The sequence below is a fragment of the Pristiophorus japonicus genome, chromosome 21 (assembly GCF_044704955.1).
Source record: "Pristiophorus japonicus isolate sPriJap1 chromosome 21, sPriJap1.hap1, whole genome shotgun sequence".
NCBI classification, from domain to species: Eukaryota; Metazoa; Chordata; class Chondrichthyes; family Pristiophoridae; genus Pristiophorus; species Pristiophorus japonicus.
In genome coordinates this window covers 49931762-49958803 of record NC_091997.1, presented here as the reverse complement: position 1 = coordinate 49958803, position 27042 = coordinate 49931762, and the positions used below count along the sequence as shown (strand labels likewise).

Below are 27042 nucleotides of genomic sequence, written 5' to 3'. Positions count from 1 at the left end.
TAATGTAGTTTCCTAATCTACCTTAACCAACTCACCCATCATACCTATGTAGTTTGCTTGGTTTAGATTTAAGACCCTAGTTTCGAATTTAACAAAATCACTTTCAAACTCAAAATAAAATTCTATCATATTATGGTCACTCTTCACGAAAGGCTATTAATTAACCCTTTCTCATTGCACAATACTAGATCTAAAATAGTCTGTTCCCTAGTTGGTTCCTCAACATACTGATCTAGAAAACTATCTTGTATACATTCCATGAATTCGTCCTCTACACTATGACTGCAAATTTGGTTTGCCCGGTCTAAATGTAGATTAAAGTCACCCATTATTACTGAATTACCCTTGTTACATGCACCTCTAATTTCCTGACTTATACTGTTACATTACCACTACTGTTTGAGGGCCTCTTAACAACTCCCACCAATATTTTCTGCCACTTCTTGTTTCTTAGCTCCACCCAAACTGATTCTACTTCTTGATCTTCTGAGTCAAAATTCTTTCTCTCTACTGACTTTATCTCATCCTTTATCATGGCTACCCTCCTCCTTTTCCATTTGCCTATCTCTTCTAAATGTTAAGTATCCTGGAATACTCAGTTCCCAACCTTGGTCACTTAGCAACCACATCACCATAATGGCTATTAGATCAAACCTATTAATTTCTAGCTCAGCTATTAATTCAGATAGATTCAGAACAGATCTAGCAGCTCAAAACCAGGCATCCATGAGGCGCTGTGGGCCATCAGCAGCAGAATTGTATTCCACCACAACCTGTAACCTCATGGCCTGGCATATCCCTCACTCTACCATTACCATCAAGCCAGGGGACCAGCCCTGGTTCAATGAGGAGTACAGAAGAGCATGCCAGGAGCAGCACCACGCGTACCTAAAAATGAGGTACCAACCTGGGGAAGCTGCAACACAGGACTACATGCATGCTAAACAGCATGCTATAAACAGAGATAAGCGATCCTACAATAACCAGATCAGATCAAAGCTCTACAGTCCTGCCACATCCAGTCATGAAAGGTGGTGGACAATTAAACAACTAATGGGAGGAGAAGGCTCCATGAAAATCTCCATCCGCAATGATGGTGGAACCCAGCACGCAAGCGCAAAAGACAAGACTGAAGCCTTTGCAACCATCTTCACCCAGAAGTGCCAAGTGGATGATCCATATCAGCCTCCTCCTGAGGACCCCAGCCAGTCTTCAGCCAATTCGATTCACTCCACGTGATAGCAAGAAGCGGCTGAGCGCACTGAATACAGCAAAGGCTATGGGCCCCGACAACATCCTGGCTGTCCTGCTGAAGACTTGTGCTCCAGAACTAGCTGTGCTTCTAGCCAAGCTACAACACTGGCATCTACCCGACAATGTGGAAAACTGCCCAGATATGTCCACAAAAAAACAGCACAAATCCAATCCGGTCAATTATTGCCCCATCATTCTACACTCAATCATTAGCAAAGTGATGGAAGGTATCGTCGACAGTGCTATCAAGTGGCACTTACTCACCAATAACCTGCTCACCGATGCTCAGTTTGGGTTCCGCCCAAACCGCTATGTAATACTACGTAGTTCTACCTCCATAACATCACGTGCCTCTGGCCTCTACCTCAGTTCATCCGCCACGTAAACCCTCATCCTTGCCTAGGTTACCTAGGCCTTCCGTCTTCCACTCTCCATATATACCAGCTCATCCAAAACAGCACGTATCCGATCGTACATAAAGTCCCATTTGCCCATCACCTCTATCCTTGATAATTTACACTGTTTCCTAGTCCTCCAATGCCTCAAATTTAATATCATCAACCTGAGTTTAAGTCCTTTCATTACCTCTCTATTCCTGTAGTCACAGGGAGAAGACGACTGAGGAGGAATCTTACGATGACTTTCCCTGTGGCCGACAGCAGGGAGATTCCTCTGTAGTTACTGCAGTCGGACTTGTCCCCTTTTTTGAAGTTGGTCACGATTACGGCGTACCTGAGATCCCCTGGCATGCTCTCCTCCTTCCAGATAAGAGAAATGAGGTCATGTATTCGTGCCAATAGTGCTTCTCTCCTGTGGCTGAAGAGCTCCTCCCAGAGTCGCAGTATGGATTCCGTCCACGAAGGGTTACAACGGACATGATCTTCACCGCGCAACAACTACAAGAGAAATGCAGGAAACAGCACCAACCCTTGTACATGGCCTTCTTTGACCTCATGGAGGCCTCACGGATGTTCTATAATATGGAACATCCTCCTCAGTTTCCTATCTCAACTATTTTTTCTCCTTATCCAGTCTCTTCCCAACTACATCTGTGACTCTTCTGACGCCCTCCGCCACTTTAACTGTTTCCAATTTCTTAGCCCCAAATGTCTCTTTTTCATTATAGACGTACACCTCCATCCCTCACCAGGATGGTATGAGGGCACTCCACTTCTTCCTTGAACAGAGGCCCAACCAGTCCCCATCCACCACTACCCTCCTCCTCCTCCTCCTCCTCCTCCTCCTCTGCCTGGCTGAACTTGTTCACACATTAAACAATTTCTCTTGTGACTCCACACACTTCCGCCAAATAAAAGGTGTTGCTATGGGAACCCACATGGGTCCGAGCTATGTCTGCCTTTTTGTGGGGTATGTAGAACATTCTTTGTTCCAGTCCTACTCAGGTCCCCTCCCTCATCTCTTTCTTTGGTACACTGTTTACTGCATTGATGCTGTTTCCTGCTCTCCTCCTGAACTCTAACATTTCATTCACTTAGCTTCCAATTTTCACCCTTCCCTCACCTTCACATGGTCCATCTCCGACTCTTCCTTTCCTCGACTTCTCTATCCCCATTTATGAGGATAGGCTATTGATAAACATCCACTCTAAGACCACTGACTCCCACAGCTACCTGGACTACACTTCCTCCCATCCCGCTTCCACTCCGACCTCGGCCTCTTGCATTGTTCCAACGAAGCTCAACGCAAGCTCAAGGAACACCACCTCATCTTTCGATTAAGCACTTTACAGCCTTCTGGACTCAACATCGTGGCGGCTGTTGATGATTCTGCCATTCCCATTTACACCTAATCTAGACTCATCTTTTGTTTCTTTATTTGTCCTATTACCATCGCCTGTTGCCTTGCAGTATCATCCCTTTTGTCTTTTAATCTCTCCTGCCTTCCATCCTACAAGACATCCCTTTTGTTCATCATCTTTTCCCAGCATTTGCTTAAAACCTGTACATCTCTCTTTTCCAGTTCTGACGAAAGGTCATGGACTTGAAACATTAACCACTAACTCTGTTTCTCTCTCCACAGATGCTGCCTGACCTGAGTGACCAGCATTTTCTGTTTTTATTTCAGATTTCCAGCATCTGCAGTATTTTGCTTTTGTGTTGTAATGTGTATTTATGAGTTGGCATGGGATTTTTGTCCCTGAATTTCCATTATACTTGGTGAGTGAAGGTAGTTAGATCTTTGCTTTAATTTCCTCTTGATTTACTGTAATACCCCATGCCCTTTTAATATTGTAGCAGAAGCGAATCTCCAATATAGGACACATTGTAAATAAGAGTGTTCTGCTGTTAATTTTTCAGATTGTGTTAGATTTGTTTTATACTGTTACTAGTTTTGAAAACTTAATCCAAAGTTTGGAAACAACAAGAAAGCTTAAATTTATTGGAGGTTGTTCGTGAGAATTTGCATCACATTTGTACTGGAGAACTGCCTTCTGGCTTCCAATTCCACTGCTATAAAATCCTCATTTATATTGCTGGGCAAATTCAACAGCAGCCAGAAAAGTTGATGAAAATCCCAAAGTGAGATTTTAAACTCAATAAAGCAAGAAATTAAAGCGAATCATTTGCCTGCATAACAGGCACTGCATTTCAAAAACTAAGTGCAAGAAGTCCTTTGCAGGATTTCAATACGAAAGGGCACCAACATTCCCTTTAACGTGTGAGGCCACACAGAGCTCTGTGGTCTCGTGCAGCCGGTGAGCTGGCTTTTAAATAGAAAAATGGTGCATGCACGGAATTTTGAATGGCTCCGTTAAAGGGTCCGTGCGGGACAGAACAAAATTAGAGGGAACTATATAAACACAACTGCTGTATTATGCACGCATTTTAAAAAGGAAAACGTTTCTACCAAAAAGAAAGGAATCTGGTAAAGTACTTTTAAACTAATCACTCATACTCATGGATAGACAAATGGGCAGCACCATAATCTTCAAGCAGAATGAGAACCAATCAGCTAAAAACAGAAAAGAATAGGCTCAAATTGCACCCAATTATTAAACAATCAATTTGAATGTCTTTTGTTTATATACTGCTTATATTCCGCTGGGCGGGCCACATTGTCTACATATCCGACATGCGACTCCCAAAGCAAGCGCTATACTCGGAACTCCTACACAGCAAGCGAGCCCCAGGTGGGCAGAGGAAATGTTTCAAGGACACCCTCAAAGCCTCCTTGATAAAGTGCAACATCCCCACCGGCACCTGGGAATCCCTGGCCAAAGACCCCCTAAGTGGAGGAAGAGCATCCGAGAGGGCACTGAGTACCTCGAATCTCGTCGCCGAGAGCATGCAGAAATCAAGATCAGACAGCGGAAGGAGCGTGCGGCAAACCAGTCCCCACCCACCCTTTCCTTCAATCACTGTCTGTCTGTGACAGAGACTGTAATTCCCGTATTGGACTGTGCAGTCACCTGAGAACTCACTGGAAGCAAGTATTCCTATGATGATGAAGATATATTCCAACTGAACAAGTTAACAAATGTAATCCCACTATTTAAGAAAAGAGGGAGAGAAAAAACAGGGAACCACAGACCAGTTAGCCTGACATCAGTAGTAGGGAAAATGTTAGAATATATTAACAACGACATGGTAACAGGGCACTTAGAAAAGAATAATAGGATTGGGCAGTCAACAGGGATTTATGAAAGGGAAATCATGTTTAACAAATCTGTTAGTTTTTTTGAGGTATCAGAATAGATATGGGGGAACCTGTGGATGTGGTGTGTTTGGATTTTCAGAAGGCATTCGATAAGGTGCCACACAAGAGGTTATTAAACAAAATTAGGGCTCATGAGATTGGGGGCAATATACTAGCATGCATTGAGGATTGGTTAATGGACAGAAAACAGAGAGTAGTAATAAGTGGGCCATTTTCAGGTTGGCAGGCTGTAACTAGTGGAGTACCGCATGGATCAGTGCTTGGGCCTCAGCTATTCACAATAATATATCAATGCTTTGGATAAGGTAATATATAGAAACACAGAAAATAGGTGCAGGAGTAGGCCATTCGGCACTTCGAGCCTGCACCACCATTCAATAAGATCATGGCTGATCATTCACCTCAGTACCCCTTTCCTGCTTTCTCTCCATACCCCTTGATCCCTTTAGCTGTCAGGACCATATCTAACTCCCTCTTGAATATATCTAACGAACTGACATCAACAACTCTCAGGTTAACAACTCTCAGTGAAGAAGTTTCTCCTCATCTCGGTCCTAAATGGTTTATCCCTTATCCTTAGACTGTGACCCCTGGTTCTGGACTTCCCAAACATCGGGAACATTCTTCCTGCATTTAACCTGTCCAGTCCCGATAGAATTTTATATGTTTCTAAGGGATCCCCTCTCATTCTTCTACGCTCTAGTGAATACAGACCCAATCGATCCAGTCTCTCCTTATATGTCAGTCCGGCCCTCCCGGGAATCAGTCTGGTGAACCTTCGCTGCACTTCCTCAATAACAAGACCATCCTTCCTCAGATTAGAAGACCAAAACTGAACACAATATTCCAGGTGAGGCCTCACCAAGGCCCTGTACAACTGCAAGTTTGCTGATCATACAAAGCTAGGTGGAAATGTAAATTGTGAGGAGGATGCAAAGAGGTTTCAAGGGTATATAGACAGTCTGAGTGGGCTTGAACATAGCAAATAGATTATAGGGCCCAAGTTTCGGCCTCAGTTGCTCCTGATTTTTTGGAGCAACTGGTGTAGAACGGAGTATCTTAGAAATTCAGATTCTCGGCATTTAGTTTGCTCTAGTTCTCGTCAGTTTGAACAGTTTCACTTTGAAACAGAATTTTTTTTTCAAAAGGGGGCGTGTCTGGCCACTTACGCCTGTTTTCAAAGTTTCAGCAGTGAAAACTTACTCCAAACTAACTTAGAATGGAGTAAGTGAAGATTTTTGTACGCTTGAAAAAACCTTGTCTACACTTTAGAAAATCAGGCGTAGGTTACAAATCAGGCGTAGGGAATGGGGGGAGGGGGGTTTAAAGGGAAGTTTACAAACATTAAACACCTCAGTTTTACAAATAAAGAGCCATCATCAATAATAAATGATAAAAACATCAATAAATCAACCAATAAATCAATCAAAAAAAAATTTTTTTTTTTAAAATCAATAAATAAAACATTTTCTACTTCCCGACTGCAGCACCGGGAGCCCTCCAACAGCGTGCTGGGATGCCCCCCCCCCCCTCCCCCGCCCAGTATGTCTCTGTCAGTGTCTCTATCTCTCTGTCTGTGTGTGTCTCTCTCTCACTGTCTGTCAGTGTCTGTGTTTCTGACAGCGAGGGGTGGTGGAGTGGGGGAGAGGGGTGACAAGGGAGGGAGGGGGGTGACAAGGGAGGGAGGGGGGTGACAAGGGAGGGAGGGGGGTGACAAGGGAGGGAGGGGGGTGACAAGGGAGGGAGGGGGGTGACAAGGGAGGGAGGGGGGTGACAAGGGAGGGAGGGGGGTGACAAGGGAGGGAGGGGGGTGACAAGGGAGGGAGGGGGGTGACAAGGGAGGGAGGGGGGTGACAAGGGAGGGAGGGGGGTGACAAGGGTGGGAGGGGGGTGACAAGGGAGGGAGGGGGGTGACAAGGGAGGGAGGGGGGTGACAAGGGAGGGAGGGGGGTGACAAGGGAGGGAGGGGAGGGGGGTGAGAAGGGAGGGAAGGGAGGGAGGGAGGTGGGGGTGAGAGAAGGGAGGGAGGGAGGGAGGGTAGGGGAGAAGAGAAGGGAGGGAGGGGAAGGGGGGAGAGAAGGGGGGGGAAAAGAGAAAGAGAGCGAGAGCGAGAGCGAGAGCGAGAGCGAGAGCGAGAGCGAGAGCGAGAGCGAGAGCGAGAGCGAGAGCGAGAGCGGAGAGGGAGGCTGAACGGGCCGGGCCTGGCCGGGCTCAAGACTTCCCGGATTGACAGGTAGGTGGCGTCGGGCCCGGGAGCACGGGTCGGGGCGGAGGGGAGGTCGGTCGGTCGATCGGTGGTGGGGGTGGTGGTGGTCGGTTGAGAACGGAGGGGGGAGGGGGGGGGTGGGAGGTCGGAAGCGGGGGGGGGGGGCCGGGAGTCAAGTCGGGTCGGGTCGGAAGGAAGGAAGCAGGAGCTAGGCTTGGGAGGCAGCCTTATGCACGCAGCCCTAGTGAGGCCATTTGGCCAGGGCTAGGGGCTGCGTGCTTCGGGCCCCTCCCACACAGTTTTGGGCGCCTGGAGCTACTACACATGCGCGCCCCACTGTAGTGCGCATGTGCAGAGGTCCCGGCACTGTTTTCAGCGCAGAGACCTGGCTCCGCCCCCTTACAGCTCGTGCTGTGCTGTGCCGAGCTGCAAACGACCTGCACTGAGCCGGAGAATCTGGAAGTTTTTTTTAGGCGCACTTTGTGGCGCGAAAAACGGGCGTCCAGGTCGGGGCTGCGCCGTTCTAGGTGCGGCCCGAAACTTGGGCCCAAAATGTAGAAAAATGTGAAGTTATCCACTATAATAGGAAAAATAGAAAAGCAGAGTATTTTTTAAATGGTGAGACATTGGGAAATGTTGGTGTTCAGAGGATCCTTGTACACGAATCACTGAAAGTTAACATGCAGGTACAGCAAGCAATTAGGAAAGCATGGTATGTTGGCCTTGATTACAAGAGGATTTGAGTACAAGAGTAAAGATGTCTTACTGCAATTATATAGGGCCCTGGTGAGACCACATCTGGAGTATTGTGTATAGTTTTGGTCTTGACCTAAGGAAGGATATACTTTCCATGGAGTGAATGCAACAAAGGTTCACCAGACTGATTCCTGGGATGGGGAAATTGTCCTATGAGGAGAGATTGAGTAGACTAGGCCTATATTCTCTAGAGTTTAGAAGAATGAGAGGTGATCTCATTTTAACATACAAAATTCTTACAGGGCTTGACAGTAGATGCATGGAGGATGTTTCTCCTGGCTAGGAAGTCTAGAACCAGGTGTTCACAGTCTCAGAATAAGGGGCCGGCCATTTAGGACTGAGATGAGGAGAAATTTCTTCACTCAGAGGGTGGTGAATTTTTGGAATTCTCTACCCCAGAGGGCTGTGAAGGCTCAGTCGTTGAGTAGATTCAAGACAGAGATTGATAGATTTTGGGATATTAAGGGAATCAAGGGATATGGGGATAGTGCAGGAAAGTGGAGTTGAGGTAGATCAGCCATGATCATATTAAATGGCGGAGCAGGCTTGAAGAGCCGAATGGCCTACTCCTGTTATTTCTTATATATCTTATGTTCTGATTGTGAATACAGGTTTGCCGCTCATCAGATATGGATATGGATTAATATTGTTTGAATAAAGCTGCTACGTGGTCAACTTGTGCTGCAATCTGTGGATTTTATTAGTTGAAGAACTAAATGATTTTAGCATCCTACTCCCATCCTAATTGCGTTCTGGAGAGAATATGACTTTATAATGATTACTTTAGAGAAATGCCATTTAAGCTGTTCCATTCCAGCCCCATTATTCGGAAATAAACTTAATAGTGGTAGAGTTTCTGCTTTGGGCACAATCGGTGAAATGGGTGTAAATTGGTTCTGTTTTGAAGTGCTTTATTCCCCTCACATTTCTGCTCCAACTCATTTGCATATGCAAAGTCTGCCATAAACCAGCGCAGACAGCGTTTTAAAACGTGATTTTTAAAAATTTTGCCATAAAACATATTCCTTGATATACCTAAGAGTGGTAACTAGGTGCAGTAGGACTAATACAGCTGAAAATGGGTTTACTACAAAAAATAAGCATTTTTAATCACAGTTGCAGTCCACCCCTGTGAGTAACCAGATTTTAAATGACTGAAAATGACTTAAAAAAAGCAGAACTATTTGTTAGTGATACAGTAGTTTCTTAGCAAATTAAAAAAAAATATATTCATAAGATTTTTAAATGCTCTTCTTAATGTCCCTTGCACCCAAAACAACCAGCTTAAATTTTAGAGCTTCCTCGGAGGCCCACAAATAAGCATAATTAGCAGAAACTTCCAACCGTGATTAATTCATCCTGGGTGTGTGGGCAATTTGGTGGGGGGGGCCTGCTTCTACTGCAATGTTTTTTAAACTGGCGCAAAAGATCACAGAAATTCGAGTTGCGCTGAATGTAAATTGTACTTAAAATTCTGCGATCTTTGTGCTGGTTATGGCGATTTTGGGTGAATTACGCCGAAAAACAGCGCAACTGAGCAGAAATTCCAGGCCAATGAGTTTCAAAGAATCTGTTATCGCTCAGATAATTCGACGGTCCTACCAGGGTTATGCTATATGCAGCATTACATCTTGAGAAAGCAGAAGCAGCTACTAACAGGACAAGTGGGGAAGGCTCTAAACCTCAAGCATATACAAAGCATGCCCCAGAAATAACCTTACTCCTCGAGGTTTTACATGTCACACTCAGGTTAGACTCCTATGCAGACACAGGGGAAGGTGCCACATTTTCCTTAAAGTCAAAGATCTGATTGCTTTTGCTTTGTATAGACCTATCTCTCAGTTAAATTGTGGAAGTCAAAAACATTCCCCAAATCATCTGATAGTTAAACTGACCTACGTGCCAAGACAAGGAATTTAGAAGAGCATTCTCTATCTCTTAAATCATAGTCTTAATGTTTTTAATTAGATAAAGTGAAAAAGCATTTTGTAGTGTAGGGTCAATGTAAACCAAGTATTATAAAGAATGTGCTTTGGCCAATCTCAGTCTTAAAAATTTGAATTGAACAACATCCTTAGCCTTTTTGGGAGTGAGTAATAGATTTACATTACCCTTTGTGTGAAGTGTTTCCTGATTTCATTCACATATCTGGCCTAGCTCGAATTGAAAGATTATGCCCCCTTATTCTGGATTCCCTCACCAGCGAAAATAGTTTCTCTGTATCTATCCTATCGAATCCCTTTATTATTTTAAATACCTCGATTAGATCACCCCTGAACCTCCTCAACTTAAAAGCAATATAAGCCAAGCAACTTGTCCTAATTTTTATTAACATTTTTGAATTCTTTTTGTACCGGTGCACTAACTATTTGTGATCTGTGTACACCGGCACCCAAATCCCTTTGCTCTACCACAACTCCAAAACTTTTACCATTTTGAAAATATTCCAAGTTGTATTTCTCAGATCAGTTGATCACCTCACACTTATCCACATTGCCATAGTTTTGCAAGTGCACTTATTTGCTTATTTCCCATTGTAACTTCCTGCTCTCATCCACACTATTTACTCTGCCTTCCAACTTAGTGTCATCTGCAAATTTGGATACACAACTTTCCTTCATCGAAGTCATTAATATATATGATGAAAGGCTGAGGCCACAGTACAGATCCCTGGGGTACACCACTTCTCTAATCTCAGTAATCAGAGACTGTTCCCTTGATCCCTATGTTGTTTCCTACCTCCAAACCAATTACCATCTCCTATCACACAGCTACCTCCAATTCCGTACATTTTTGTTTTCTTCTGTGGATCAAATGCCTTCTGGAAGTCCATAGGCACTTCCCTATCCACCATGCTAGAGATCGCCATGCTAGAGCCTGCACAAATCCATGCGGATTCTCTTTGATCAGCTCATACTTGTCTAAGTGCTCTATCACTCTGTCTTTGATGATAGATTCCACATATGTTGGGTGATCTCCTCAAAATATAACACTTCTTCTTTGCTATTGAGTAATGCTTCATCTAAATGCCCAGTTGAGAACAGAAATATATCCCAATCATGGAAGGTGTTTATTCTTTTGACTGCTGGCTCAGAAAATTGACTCATATCAATGGACTGGTATTCTGTAGCAACAGAAATAGGGACATTATTTAATGTACAAATTCCAAAATACACTTAAACATGGCAGAACTCTTCTTAAATGGATACAGTACACAATAAAAATCACCCAGTTCCTCCATGATACAAGTTTAGAAACACAACTTTAGAGACACAAATGACATAATTGGCACATTACATTGCATTAAATGAACAAATTCACACCTCACCTGTTATTTTCTTTACAGGTTGAAGGCGGACACTGATAGATTGGTGTGTGAGCAAAGGGGAGGAGGGGAGTGAACGGGACATTCCTTCCATTATCCGTATGTGCTGCATTCCTTCAGAAACTGGAAGAGACGGGACAGCGTAATCTGGTTCAAAAGCACAGTCGTTCTCTGTATTGGACACACCTTGTAAAAAAAAAAAGAATGAAAATTTAGCCAAAAAATGAGATGTCTTAATATAACTTATCATAGAAGTTTACAGCACGGATGGAAGGCCATTTCGGCCCATCGTGTCCATGCCGGTCAACAAGAGGCTATCCAGTTGAATCCCACTTCAAGTGACCATCCAAGTACTTTTAAAATGTGGTGAGGGTTTCTGCCTCTACCACCCTTTCAGGCAGTGAGTTCCAGACCCCCACAATACTCTGCATAAAGAAATTTCCCCTTAAATCCCCTCTAAACCTCCTACCAATTACTTTAAATTTATGCCCCCTGGTTGTTGACTCCTCTGCTAAGGCAAATAAGCCCTGTCTATCCACTATATCTAGGCCCCTCATAATTTTATACACCTCAAATGAGGTCTTCCGTCAGCCTCCTCTGTTCCAAGGAAAACAAACCCAGCCTATCCAATCTGTCCTCATAGCTAAGATTTTCCACCCTGGCAACATCCTCGTAAATCTCCTCTGTACCCTCTCCAGTGCAATCACGTCCTTCCTGTGATGCAGTGACCAGAACTGCACACAGTACTCCAGCTGTGGCCTAATCAGTATTTTATACAGTTCAAGCATAACCCCCCCCTGCTCTTATATTCTATGCCTTGGTTAATAAAGGCAAGCACTCCGTATGCATTCTTAACCACCTTATCTACCTGGCCTGCTACCTTCAGGGATCTATGGACATGCACTCCCTTTGTTCCTCTACACTTCTCCGTTTCCTGCCATTTAATGAGTATTCCCTTTCCTTGTTAGCCCTCCCCAAATGCATTACCTCACACTTCTCCGGATTAAATTCCATTTGCCACTGTTCTGCCCACCTGATTGATATCTTCCTGCAGTCCGCAGCTTTCTTCTTCATTATCAACCACACAGTCGATTATAGTATAATCTGCAAACTTCTTAATCATACCCCCTATGTTCAAGTTTAGAGCATTGATGTATACCACAAAAAACAAGGGACCTAGTACTGAGCCCTGCAGAACCCCACTGGAAACATCCTTCCAGTCACAAAAACATCCATCAACCATTACACCCTTTGCTTCCTGCCTCTGAGCCAATTTTGGGTGCAACTTGCCACTTTGCCCTGGATCCCATGGGCTTTTACTTTTGTGACCAGTCTGCCATGTGGTACCTTATCAAAAGTTTTGCTAAAATCCATATACACATCATACGCACCGCCCTCATCGACCCTCCTGGTTACCTCCTCAAAAAATTCAATCAAGTTAGTCAGACACGACCTTCCTTTAACAAATCCGTGCTGACTGTCCTTGATTAATCTGTGTCTTTCTAATTAAAATGTATTCTGTCCTTCAGGATTTTTCCAATAATTTTCCCACCACTGAGGTTAGGCTGACTGGCCTGTAATTACTCGGTCTATCCCTTTCTCCCTTCTTAAACAAAGGTACTACATTAGCAGTCCTCCAGTCCTCTGGCACCACACCTGAAGCCAGAGAGGATTGGAAATGATGGTCAAAGCCTCTGGTATATATAGACAAACAGTGGACTACAAGAGAGCTACAGTAAACCTGTCCCTTTAGGGTTAATTTCTCTACAAATTCTCTCCCATCAAGATCTGGCAGCTGTCAAACCTGCAGATACTGATACAAATTTAATCAGACAAAAAAAAATCATCTATCCAGGGTAGGATGACACAGACAAAAAAAAAACAAATACCACATATCTTGAGGATAAGTCCAATAATAATATTTGACGTCTAAAATTCTGAATAAGAGCCTTTGACAACAGATGGTAGAGACACGAAAGCTGTTAGAAAAAGCAAATACACCTGTACTAGGGCTTCCAGAGACAGACATCTGGACAGATGTGAGATCCACTAATAGGAATCACTTAAGTATTTTTTACATATTGAGATATCTAATGGGGGCATTTTGCCCTAAAAATTAGATCATAATGAGGAATAGAGATCATTAGAAAAATAAGTTCAAGACGCTAGAAGAAGGAAGGGGGGCAGAGGAAGATAGGTGTAGGAACAGTGCCCCGTAATAATTGTTTTCTTGATTTGTAATGGAAATACCCTGTAAACGGCCCGAGGATGACCATACAATATAGAGTTCAGCTGTTGAACTGAGTGCTTGAAGCAAATAATGAATACAGGCTTTTAAGCAATTAAGTTGTAAAGTCTTTATCCCTGACTCAGGTCCGGGGATAAAGCATTTAGTAAGTCGTAAACAGGTCATGACCCCTCGCATTTGTGTGGATCCCTTTATGAAAAGTAAGGAGGGGGTGGGGAGCTTGTAAAAGTGGAGCTGACCTGTCTGTAATTCCATGCTTCAATACTGACTTGTTGGGGATGATTAACACAAAAAGGGATGAGCCCTTCTGACCCATGGGACACTTAAAGGCAAAGCCTTTCTTTGCCCTTGGTAGAAGTAGCAATTTTTCTTAGTCTCTGTGTTAATCAGAGGAAGGCTTTTATTTATTTTGTTTTACCAAGCAGGTGTAAGCTGTCCTTAGCAATACAAGATACCTTAGAGGATAAAATGTCGAGGTTAGAAGCTAGATTGTGGCTACACCAGCCAGTCAGGCAGAGCTCAGAGTGTCACTTAATTGTGATTAGTCCGAGATCAAGAAAGGAGCGAGGGAAGCCGGCTCAGACATTGGCCTGGAATTTGCATCAACAATAACGATGAGGCTAAGAGCGGTCACCGTTATTACAGAATAAATTGGACAGCAACATCTAGTATCCACAGTTAACCGCGGAAATCCGGAAGTTGCTGTCAAGAGTTACCTTGCTCCTCCACAGGGTGGGCTGTAGCAGTCCTCGCCAATAGTCTCAGCACTGAAAGACATGCAGTGGTTTGAACTTGGGGTACAGGCCCACTAGTTCCCCACTAAAGTCGTCATAAAGAGTTAGGGCTGTTGCATTCAGGAATAAGTGAATTTTTAACGAGGTGATAGTTGATAATCACAGCCAAACTACTGCTCTGGCCCTAAAAATTAAATTTTACCAAGTGTGGAGTCTCATTCCTTAAGAAGTTAATAAGAGTTGGAGATTTAAAAATAACGGTTGGAGAGTTTAAAAAAAATTAATACTTTTTTTAAAACTTTGTATCTGTCTCGTTATCTCTCTCTCAATCCTATCTGTCTTTACCAATCTTTATTCAACTTTCTGTACATGATTTAAATCTAATTTATATTTTCTGGTTTAGATTCGGCGAGGATTCTTCAATCTGATTGGTTGAAGAGCCTCACTGTTCCTTTCCTGCTCATAGATACCACAGAGCCCCTGTAGAGGGCACAGTGCTAGATCAGAAGCTTAAATCCCACACAAACGTCATGGGCTCCTGCTAGCGAGGTGAAGGGCGAGTGCCGTTCCTTCACGCGAGTGCAAAATCTGGGCCATTGTCACTCATGCATAAGGTGTGTTCAGTGACCCAGCTGTAAAGTCCAACTCTGACAGTACTACACCGATGTATCAGCCTAGATTACATGCTCAAGTCTCTGGAGTGGGTATCGCTTCTCGGCCTTTTGGCTAAGATCATGCGTAACTGACCTGACAGGGGAGTAACCACCATAACCCCAAGGTGGTTCTCCCTGGATCAGGAAGGTATATGCTTGCTTTTTTGGAAATAGGAGGTGGGTGGGGTGGCTTGACCCATCCACCTCCACGGAGGTGTGTGGGGGACCTGACCAATCCACCTCCATGGCACGAACCTGGTATTGCAGTACTTCCAGGAACGGTGCAGTGGCTCTAGGCCTTTTGGCTAAGAGCATTGGCGCAGAGTGATCCTTGGCGTGTGCAAGGTGACCTCTGGCGTTTGTGATTTGACAAAGAATTGGAATGATTGGCTACGAATTAAAAAAAAGTCTCTGGAGTGGGTTTGAACCCACAACCTTCTGACTCAGAGATTAGAGTGCTGCCACTTAACCAGGCTGATATAGCTCATTGGTAGCACTCTTGCCTCTGACTAAGTAATAAAGAGAAGTACAAACATAGAGAAGCTTGGAACAGAGTACTTAACTCAGTAGCACAAGTTCACAGAAGAATGTAATAATTAAATATGTGCAAGGTGTTAGTCAGAAGAAAGTGAAGGATGATGGAGAACCAGGAAACAAGGTTACTGACTTGACAAGGAGAAACCCTGAAGGTAGAATCAGCACCCTTAAAGGAAAACAACTATTTCCATACAAAGCTGATCTAAAATCAAATCAAAGCAGTTTTATATTTTTCTTCTAATGTTACCTTAAAAATGTCAAATAGAAAGAGAGCACTTGCTTAATGTCTCCACATTATATACCCACATATTGTAATACTATAGTTGCATTATATTAAATTCAGCGAAGATTATATAATTATAATGCTGAACCTAAGCTATTGTAGTGCTATTGCAATCTAGTTGTTGTACTATTAAACAAACTAAACTAGCTTACACTTACGGTATATAGTGCCTTTCACGTCCTCAGGATGTCCCAAAACACTTTATAGCCAAGAGAGTACTTTTGAAATATAGTCACTGTTGTAATGTAGGGTATAAATGATAACAATTAAGAATCTTTACTCCCTTGAAATAGTTGTTCGTAACTCATTTTGGTGTTCCATCAGACTTGATAAATCTGAGGTGAGCTACAAGTTATATAATGGCCTGTGCTGTATTGCTACATTGTTAACAGCAGTCGAGTAAGTTTATGTAGGATGATTAAATGCTAAATCAAGCATTTCTTATTAAACCCTGGACACAAACATAGATCTTGAACTCATTTTCCTTCACACAAAAACTTTTGCGAAGCTATATAATCTTGCCGGTGCAAAGAAAATAGAACAAAGAGTTTCCATGTGTAGGGGAGGACGAAAACCCCCTCATTTTACCCAGAAGGAAAAGGGCTGTGGGATCGGTCTGTGCTGCGATGTGAATTGAAACCGAGATGGTTTGACCTTGGCAGAGCAATGATTGGACGGGGGAGAACACCAGAGGGCCAATGGTGGGACAGAGTCAGCCCGAAGCATGGGGCTTTCAAGCCAATAGGAGAGCACTAGCTTGAAAACTGTGGGACTGACTCATCGCCATTATCGGGCTATTGTCTTCCCCACGTTTACACTATGGAAGGAAATTATGCAGACCTTCAGAAAACGAGGGAACCCAAAACAACCCAAGGGCCTACACAATGGCTACAGGAGGCCAACACAATCAACACCCACTCAAACCTTGAGTAGGTTATCAGTGGAAAAAACCCGCAATAATCTAAAACTGCTGCATTTTTCAAAATCACAAAGCCCATCAATGGGAAGGATCGATTTCAGCAGGAGAGGCGGACTGGATAATCTGGCTATAAAAAGGGGTTTCTGACGCGTTGTGTGTGGTTCCCTGCTCTCGTGATCCAACAACCAGCAAGCCTCTCGACACTGAAGGAAAACCAGTGTCCGAAGACACCGAAGATAGAAGAAACAAACCACCAGACTGCAGAAGGCACAGTAGTGAGTATAACCTCTGGTCCCCAGAATTCCCAACTCCGTTAGGCCAGGAAAGGTGGGAGGTTGGGCATTGTACTGCTAAACTTGTGTAAAAATTTTCGTTGTGTCCGTTTAGTGGGATTTAGGGGGATTGTTTTGTTGGTGTATTGCTGTTGTTGAGATACACCTTGTCAAATAAATTGGAAGCCTAAGTTCCTCTTGGAATCACCTTGTCTCAGTTCTATTGTATTACTATATCTGATCGTGAATCTTATGTCAGAACAGTGTAAGGGAAGCTAGGAACGCCTCGAAAACGCTCAACTGTGTGTCACAGGCTAGGGAAGAAGGGGTTAGGAGTGTTTGACACTCACAAGTGCCTCACAGGCTAGGCATAAGCTGTGGGGACGCACGAGTCTCAAAACCCCCTCCATAAGCTGTGGACACAGTCTCTCCGGGGTGCTCTTGCAGCACTCATGGTACCTCACAGGCCAGGCATAAGCTGTGAGGGCAGAAGCCCAGAGAGAGACACCCAAGGCACAACAACACTCCCCGAGAACCCCTTACAATGTGTACTTAATTTGGAAATTTAGGACTTCAACTCTGTTTCAGTGTAAAATTAGATACATCTCTCATATTTTGACATCTCAGTTGCATTTGAAACATGTAAACAACTCTCTTTACTTTCCACCAGTAACTAATAAGTCTAATCAGTTTGTGTGTATATGAGCATGAGTATAATACAGCATTTGTATTAAAGTTTGTAAACATTACAGATGGTATTTTATTTAGGAACATGTGATAGCAAGTGTTCCATGAAAATTGTGATTTGGTTCTCAATTCCAGACGTAAACCTCTCTTCAAGTAACATTCGCGCCACACAAATGCCAGGCAATGACTATCTCCAACAAGCGAGAGTCTAACCACCGCCCCTTGACATTCAATAGCATCACCATCGCCGTATACACAACCTTCAACAGCCTGGGGGAGGTCACCATTGACCAGAAACTTAACTGGACCAGCCACATAAATACTGTGGCTCCAAGAGCAGGTCAGAGGTTGGGTGTTTTGAGGCGAGTGTCTCACCTCCCGACTCACCAAAGCCTTTCTACCATCTACAAGGCACAAGTCAGTAATACTCTCCACTTGCCTGGATGAGTGCAGCTCGACACCATCCAGGACAAAGCAGTCCGCTTGATTGACACCCCATGCTCCACCTTAAACATTCATTCCTTCCACCACCAGCGCACTGTGGTTGCAGTGTGTACCATCTACAAAATGCACTGCAGCAACTTGCCAAGGCTTCTTCGGCAGCACTTCCAAAACCTGCGACCTCTACCACCTAGAAGTACAAGGGCAGCAGGCACATGGGAACACCATCACTTGTAAGATCCCCTCTAAGTTACACACCGTCCAGATTTGGAAATATATCGCCGTCCCTTCATCGTCGCTGGGTCAAAATCCTAGAACTCCCTCCCTAACAGCAGTGTGGAGTACCTTCACCACAAGGACTGCAGCGGTTCAAAAGGCAGCTCACCACCACCTTCTCAAGGCCAATTAGGCTTGGGCAATAAATGCTGGCCATGCCTGCGATGCACACATCCAGGAACGAATACAAAAAGTAGGAAGTCTCCTTAACATTTGAATCGGTTTTCGTTGTAAATGCATTGTATTAATATGAACTTGGAAAAAACACTGTGGAAAATATAACTGGAGTGACCTGTAGGCAGATGACATCTTCATTTATAATGCAAGTGGAGAAAAAGATAAATTCTTAAATCATACTTAGTAATGATTAATGCAGAACCTCTAAAATATCAAGGAAAGTTTTAAGAAACTACAGTGTGACCTCCTCCTGCTGAAGCAATCCACACTGGAACCAATCAGTAAACAGTAAAATACAATAGCATCATTAGTGTAGGAGGTTTATGAGAAGTCACGATTCCCGTTTCTCCCGATGGTTCCACGTCAGTTTCTCTAACAGCATTTGAATTTTAATTAGGAGTGGTTTTAAAGTACTGGTTCTGTGCATCCCTCTGCTTACCCGACCATTGAAAATTTACAGGACATACATTAGCATGCATTCTGCACGATTTCCAGATTCAAAATGAGCACCAAAAAATTGAATTTAAGGAGAATGGCACAGGTGCTTGATAGGCATCACAGGCTGCCCCGAGACAAATGCAAGCATCATTTGAATATATTATTAAGACCCTGCGCCTGAATATATTATCAAGACCCTTTAGTGAAATTGTGACGTTTCAGAGTCTGCCTGAAACTTCACTCCTTAAACTCACCCAGCAAGCAGCTTTCACAAGTGGTATTTAAAGGGATCCTCATCTCCATTCAGGTAGGTCTGTGGATAGTCCTTTTAGGCTTCTAGAATGTTTTAAGGCCAAGTTTTTTGAGGTTGGGCAAGTATTTATCAGTGAGATACTTTTGCTGAGTGGGTTTGTGGAGGGCTAGAACTGTTTCACAGAACGTCCTTGTTTTCAGTTGCTGTACATGGAAGTGCAGCTGGGTTTATCCTTGAGGCTCCCAAATCAGAACGAAGACCAGAAGGAAGGGCATGAACTGTGAAGGTCACCATGGTTCTCGACTCTGGCTCCTTCCAAACTGCTTCTAGTGACATGAGCAACATCAATCAGTTTGCTGTGCACACAGTGATATAGCAGGTGACTGAAGCACTGTTTGCAGGATGACATCAGTTTTCACATGAAGGCTGACAGGCAGGAAGAATGTGTGCTGGAATTTGGCCGCATTTATGGATTCCCACAGGTACAGGACATCATAGAAACATAGAAAATAGGTGCAGGAGTAGGCCATTCGGCCCTTCGAGCCTGCACCACCATTCACTAAGATCATGACTGATCACTCCCTCAGTACCCCTTTCCTGCTTTCTCTCCATACCCCTTGATCCCCTTAGCCGTAAGGGCCAGATTTAACTCCCTCTTGAATATATCCAATAAACTGGCATCAACAACTCTCTGCGGCAGGGAATTCCACAGGTTAACAACTCTCTGAGTGAAGAAGTTTCTCCTCATCTCAGTCCTAAATGGCTTACCCCTTATCCTAAGACTGTGTCCTCTGGTTCTGGACTTCCCCAACATCGGGAACATTCTACCCGCATCTAACCTGTTCCGTCCTGTCAGAATCTTACATGTTTCTATGAGATCCCCTTTCATCCTTCTAAACTCCAATGTATAAAGGTCCAGTTGATCCAGCCTCTCCTCATATGTCAGTCCAGCCATCCCGGGAATCAGTCTGGTGAACATTCACTGCGCTCCCTCAATAGCAAGAACATCCTTCCTCAGATTAGGAGACCAAACTGAACACAATATTCCAGATGAAGCCTCACCAAGGCCCTGTACAACTGCAGTAAGACCTCCCTGCTCCTATACTCAAATCCCCTAGCTATGAAGGCCAACATACCATTTCCCTTCTTCACCACCTGCTGTACCTGTATGCCAACTTTCAATGACTGATGAACCATGACACCCAGCTCTCGTTGCACCTCCCCTTTTTCTAATCTGCCGCCATTCAGATAATATTCTGTCTTCGCGTTTATCCACATTATACTGCATCTGCCATGCATTTGCCCACTCATCTAACCTGACATGTCACCCTGCAGCCTCTTATCGTCGCCCTCACAGCTCACATCACCACCCAGTTTAGTGTCATCTGCAAACTTGGAGATATTACACTCAATTCCTTCATCCAAATCATTGATGTATATTGTAAAGAGCTGGGGTCCCAGCACTGAGCCCTGCGGCACTCCACTAGTCACTGCCTGCCATTCTGAAAAGGACCCATTTATCCCGACTCTCTGCTTCCTAATGGCCAACCAGTTCTCTATCCACGTCAGTATATTACCCCCAATACCATGTGCTTTGATTTTGCACACCAATCTCTTGTGTGGGACCTTGTCAAAAGCCTTTTGAAAGTCCAAATACACCACATCCACTGGTTCTCCCTTGTCCATTCTACTAGTTACATCCTCAAAAAATCCCAGAAAATTTGTCAAGCATGATTTCCCCTTCATAAATCCATGCTTACTTGGACCGATCCTGTCACTGCTTTCCAAATGCGCTGCTATTTCATCTTTAATAATTGATTCCAACATTTTCCCCACTACTGATGCCAGGCTAACCGGTCTATAATTACCCGCTTTCTCGCTGCCTCCCTTTTTAAAAAGTGGTGTTACATTAAGCTACCCTCCAGTCCATAGGAACTGACCTAGAGTTAATAGACTGTTGGAAAATGAACAACAATGCATCCACTATTTCTAGGGCCACTTCCTTAAATACTCTGGGATGCAGACCGGGGATTTATCGGCCTTTAATCCCATCAATTTCCCTAACCCAATTTCCCATCTAATAAGGATATCTTTCAGTTCCTCCTTTTCACAAGACCCTCAGTCGCCAATACTCCCGGAAGGTTATTTGTGTCTTCCTTCGTGAAGACAGAACCAAAGTATTTGTCCAATTGGTCTGCCATTTCTTTGTTTCCCATTATAAATTCACCTAAATCCGACTGCAAGGGACCTACGTTTGTCTTCACTAATCTTTTTCTCTTCACATATCTATAGAAGCTTTTGCAGTCAGTTTTTATGTTCCCGGCAAGCTTCTTCTTGTACTCTACATTCCCCCTCTTAATTAAACCCTTTGTCCTCCTCTGCTGAATTCTAAATTTCTCCCAGTCCTCAGGCTTGCTGCTTTTTCTGGCCAATTTATATGCCTCTTCCTTGGATTTAACACTATCCTTAATTTCCTTCGTTAGCCACGGTTGAGCCACCTTCCCCGTTTTATTTTTACTCCAGACAGGGATGTACAATTGCTGAAGTTCATCCATGTGATCTTTAAATGTTTGCCATTGCCTATCCACCGTCAACCCTTTAAGTATCATTTGCCAGTCTATTCTAGCCAATTCACGCCTCAAACCATCGAAGTTACCTTTCCTTAAGTTCAGGACCTTATTTCTGAATTAACTGTGTCACTCTCCATCTTAATAAAGAATTCTACCATGTTATGGTCATTCTTCTCCAAGGGGACTCGCACAACAAGATTTCTAATTCGTCCTTTCTCATTACACATCACCCAGTCTAGGATGGCCAGCTCCCTAGTTGGTTCCTCGACATATTGGTATTGAAAACCATCCCTAATACACTCCTGGAAATCCTCCTCCACCGCATTGCTACCAGTTAGGTTAGCCCAATCAATATGTAAATTAAAGTCACCCATGATAACTGCTGTACCTTTATTGCATGCATCCCTAATTTCTTGTTTGATGCTGTCCCGAACCTCATTACTACTGTTTGGTGGTCTGTACACAACTCCCACAAGCGTTTTCTGCCCTTTGGTATTCCATAGCTCTACCCATACCGATTCCACATCATCCCAGCTAATGTCCTTTCTTACTATTGCATTAATTTCCTCTTTAATTAGCAATGCCATACTGCCTCCTTTTCCTTTCTGTCTATCCTTGCTAAATGTTGAACTGGATGTTGAGTTCCCAGCCTTGGTCACCCTGGAGCCATGTCTCCGCGATGCCAATTACATCATACCCGTTAACTGCTATCTGCGCAGTTAATTCGTCCACCTTATTCCAAATACTCCTCGCATTGAGGCACAGAGCCTTCAGGCTTGTCTTTCCAACACACTTTGCCCCTTTAGAATTTTGCTGTAATGTGGCCCTTTTTGCTTTTCTCTGGCCTCCACTTTTACTTTTTGTCTTTCTATCTTTTGCTTCTGCCCCCATTCTATTTCCCTCTATCTCCCTGCATAGGTTCCCAACCCCCTGCCATATTAGTTTAACCTCTCCACAACAGCACTAGCAAACACTGCCCCTAGGACATTGGTTCCGGTCCTGCCCAGGTGCAGACCGTCCGGTTTGTACTGGTCCCACCTACCCCAGAACCAGTTCCAATGTCCCAGGAATTTGAATACCTCCCTTCTGCACCACTCCTCAAGACTCCTCATAGACTGCAAGCGCATAGCACTGCGTGCTCCCTGTCACGAACCCAAGAGTTTCCATTCATTCAGTGTTCAACTTGTTTGTGACCACAGGCAGCGGGCCATACAGGTTAGTGCCCAGTTTCATGACAGTAGTCATAACGCTTTCAACACTGCGTCCCTCTGTTTCATCCAGACCATCAGGTCGCAGTCTGGCTGCTGGGGAACAAATGCTATCCCACACCTACTGGCTCATAACTCCTCTCAGGCACAGACATGGAGTGCTAATATAATGAAAGCAATGTAACAATAAGCGTTCTGATTGAGCAAACAAATCAGTGTCATCCCAAAACAACGGTTCCATTGTGTGGACAGTTCAGGAGGAGTCCTTCAGTACAGCGAGCGCAAATGACAAAATTCATAATTGTTAGCTGCTTGCTCTATAATTTTGCAATACAAATGGGTGTTACCTTCGAGCTTCCATAAGTGGAGTAGGAATATGAGGAAGGGAACAAAGAACCAGAGGAAGCGCATAACCCAGAGTGCTGCAAACTGTATGGCAGCAATTTATTGAGGGGGTCTTCTGAACCATCCCTCTCCTCCCCAGAGCACCAATAGTCCCTTCTTTCATCTGACCCTGTTCTGACACCGACCATATCAATGCCCTCGACCAGTACAACTTCACGTGCGTTCATGTTGCAGCACTAAGTATAACAAAACAAACAGTTTACTTCAAAAGACTCCAGTCTTTTGGCAAATTGTTACATGACTGATGTCTATCTGCAAATCACGCTTGTGCACACCCCTAGTGTCATGCATTTAACCATCTTGCAATGACATAGTCATGTAACTGTAACTCATGTACAGTGTACCTGTACCCTAGAAATGTACACCCTGACCACAGGGGGTGAACTTGCGGGAGACACTCCTCACCTGGGTTTCCAGGTATAAAAGGGGAGGTCCCACACAGGGTCCACACTCCTTGGTCCTGGCAATAAAAGTGAAAGTCACAGAGTGACCGTGTCTGATATATCCATGCCTCGTGTGAGTTTGTAGTAAGGTGCAGGGACACTACACCTTGTACCCATCTGGTCTGCTTCTTTACTTATTTTCAATGGCTGCAGCTTGGGAGGTAGAAGGCTGCTTAACTTCCACTAAGGGCACTCGAGATGGCACTTAAGTTGGGCAACCTTGAGGGCTGTTGGGACTCAGCTTCAGCTTACTGTTTGGCACAAACAAGGACACCGGTAGCAAGGTTGGCAAGGGAACAGGCGTGCTATCATCCTGAGATGAAATAGCGTGTCACTCTCCCATGGAGCCAATGCTACAGTTAAGGGTCTGCCCCTCAGCACTCTCACTGTTATCTGCGACAAGTCATGCTGGAAGGATCTTGAAGTCCATATCCACGCTCTCCGGGTTTAGTAAGCCAGAGGAGATGCTGGACCTCAGAGACAAGATGGCAGCAGTCTGAGCTCCCATTGATGCTGTAAGAGCTGTTACCACAAATTCCATCACCGTGGAGCATCCTGCAGTGCTCACTTGCTCTATGGTTGACTGCATGGCCTTGATGCCGTGTGCAATAAAAGCACACGCTCTCTGACAATACGCGTAAGCTCGCTAGCAGGTACACCAGTACATGTACAAGGTCCATATGTATTGCAATCAGTCGTCTTATTGGGCCCGCGATGTCTTCATCAATGAGGTTATCCACTTTGGTGGTAAAAACAGAGAGACAGACTATTATCTGAATGGTGACAGATTAGGAAAAGGGAAGGTGCAACGAGACCTGGGTGTCATGGTACATCAGTCATTGAAGGTTGGCATGCAGGTACAGCAGGCGGTTAAGAAAGCAAATGGCATGTTGGCCTTCATAGCGAGGGGATTTGAGTACAGGGGCAGGAGGTGTTGCTACAGTTGTACAGGGCCTTGGTGAGGCCACACCTGGAGTATTGTGTACAGTTTTGGTCTCCTAACTTGAGGAAGGACATTCTTGCTATTGAGGGAGTGCAGCGAAGATTCACCAGACTGATTCCCGGGATGGTGGGACTGACCTATCAAGAAAGACTGGATCAACTGGGCTTGTATTCACTGGAGTTCAGAAGAGTGAGAGGGAACCTCATAGAAACGTTTAAAATTCTGACGCGTTTGGACAGGTTGGATGCAGGAAGAAGGTTCCCAATGTTGGGGAAGTCCAGAACCAGGGGTCACAGTCTAAGGATAAGGGGTAAGCCATTTAGGACCGAGATAAGGAGAAACTTCTTCACCCAGAGATTGGTGAACCTGTGGAATTCTCTACCACAGGAAGTAGTTGAGGCCAATTCACTAAATATATTCAAAAGGGAGTTAGATGAAGTCCTTACTACTCGGGGGATCAAGGGGTATGGCGTGAAAGCAGGAAGGGGGTACTGAAGTTTCATGTTCAGCCATGAACTCATTGAATGGCGGTGCAGGCTAGAAGGGCTGAATGGCCTGCTCCTGCACCTATTTTCTATGCCCTCTGTTGTAAGGCTAGGATGCGAGCTCGTTCTCTGTTGAACTGTTTCCTGGGCCATCCTAATCTCCTGCTCTTGTTCCTGTGTACTAGTGTTAGGTGAAACTCGGCATGCAGAGCCTAATCTCTGAAGTGCATGGGATGCCAGTTTCTGTGCTGGTGTTTGCAAGTGTACGGTCGCGTGATGCTGCTTCTTCTGCTAGCCTCTTCCTCTGTTCTGAGGGCTGTGTGGAGCTTCTGAATCTGAAATGGAAGGGACAAGGGTTAGCAGTTAGTGGCAAGGATAAGCAGAAACCAATGGGTGGCTTCTGAAAGGCAGCAGTAATTTGTCATGTATGGTATGTGAGGATGAGATTTAACTGAGAATGTACGCAGCGAAAGATGGTTAAAATCCAAGGGACTTATCCTCAAGACTGCACGCTCCTGACACGCCCCCCGCCCTTGATGTCGCTAACTTGCTCTTCAAGTGGGAACAGCATATTATGTCCCTCCCCTGTGGCTGCCTACCCCCAGTTATTCCGTGCAAGCTGGTCCTGCAAGAAAGAAGCGATTGTGTCAGTGTTAGAGCGGTGAGGAATTTTGAGGATATGCATTTCAGGGTAGAATAGTGTTACTGATGCATAAAAGTTGGCATCGGTATGAGGAGAAGAAGAAAGTCTCCTTCTTAGGTGGTCGCGCGAATCGAGGATGACTTACTTCCACACCAAAAAGGGATTAAGTTCACAGATGTTTCAATGAAAGACCTGAAATTCCAGGTCCCGAATTGCATGTTGAAGGGTGGAAGATGCCTGTGCATGGATTTTTTTTTTTTTTAAAACGTGTGGTGGTCGCTACACACCAGCCACCACACGGGCTTGACATTCTTGATCCAGTGGCCAACACAACTGGAGACCAGCTCTGCTGCACGGACCTAGCGCGTACACATATCGCAGTATGGGCTGGCCTGTGCTGTGCCTGGGTCTTCACCTCTTCTGGGCCCCGATCACGTTGCTCTGCAATCTCTCGTTGCTCCCTCGCCCTGACCTCGCCGCACCTGCCCACATTCCAATCATCGACCTGGTTATGGTGACGTCCAATCCAGTCACCCTCTTCACTGCCGTCGCCCTCTTGCACCAGCTCGTGCTGCTCCCTGAAGTGGTATACTGCCACGCTGTCCAGGGGCCACTTGCCTTTTATGGCCCCGACCTGCCACTGGTGTTTCCTCGCAGGTCGGGGCCGCCATGCTGTCCAAGGGTTGCTCACTGCTCACCTTTTATGGCCCCGACCTGCCACTTGTGTTTCCTCGTGCTGAGTGTTAGTAGGGGCATAAGGAGGTGGAGTAAAGTGTGCTGTCTTGATTGGAGGAGAGTGCTGGTAATCAGGGGAGGAAAGGGTTGTGTGCGCTAGAGCTATGGGTAATCCAAGGCTAAGCAGAAAGTAATGAGATATATAGGTTCGGAGCCTTACCTTAGCTGTCCTTGAGGTAATTAAACTTTTCTCTGCATTGCAGCCATGTCCTATGCACGATTCTTCTGGCAATGGCCGTCTCTGCCCACTCATGCCGAGCAGCTTGCCTTCATACTTTCCTGCCACCTAGTGGACAGAAGATGTCCCTCTTTCTGTCGATCTACTATGCTAATACCGCCAACACGTCACAAAAAGGAGTAACATTGCAGCTTCTCCTGTGTCTGCCATTATCGACAATCTTCAGTGATAGTTGCCTGCAGCCAAAGCGCCTTTAACAGGTACAGGCTGCCTTTAAATGGCGTTAGCAATGCGT

At 44.7% G+C, this 27042-nt stretch overlaps 1 protein-coding gene and 1 pseudogene across 15 annotated transcripts in view; one reads left to right on the top strand and one right to left on the bottom strand.

Moving 5' to 3' along the window:
* tanc2a (tetratricopeptide repeat, ankyrin repeat and coiled-coil containing 2a) overlaps positions 1–27042 on the bottom strand; it is a 1120879-nt gene that overhangs the window by 504429 nt on the left and 589408 nt on the right. For all 15 annotated transcript variants that reach the window (XM_070864738.1, XM_070864743.1, XM_070864740.1 and 12 more), the window contains one exon: positions 11223–11405. In XM_070864738.1, coding sequence (XP_070720839.1) covers positions 11223–11405 — 183 coding nt within the window. The remainder of the gene's footprint in view (positions 1–11222; positions 11406–27042) is intronic.
* Positions 14908–15146, top strand: LOC139234224 (U2 spliceosomal RNA; annotated as a pseudogene).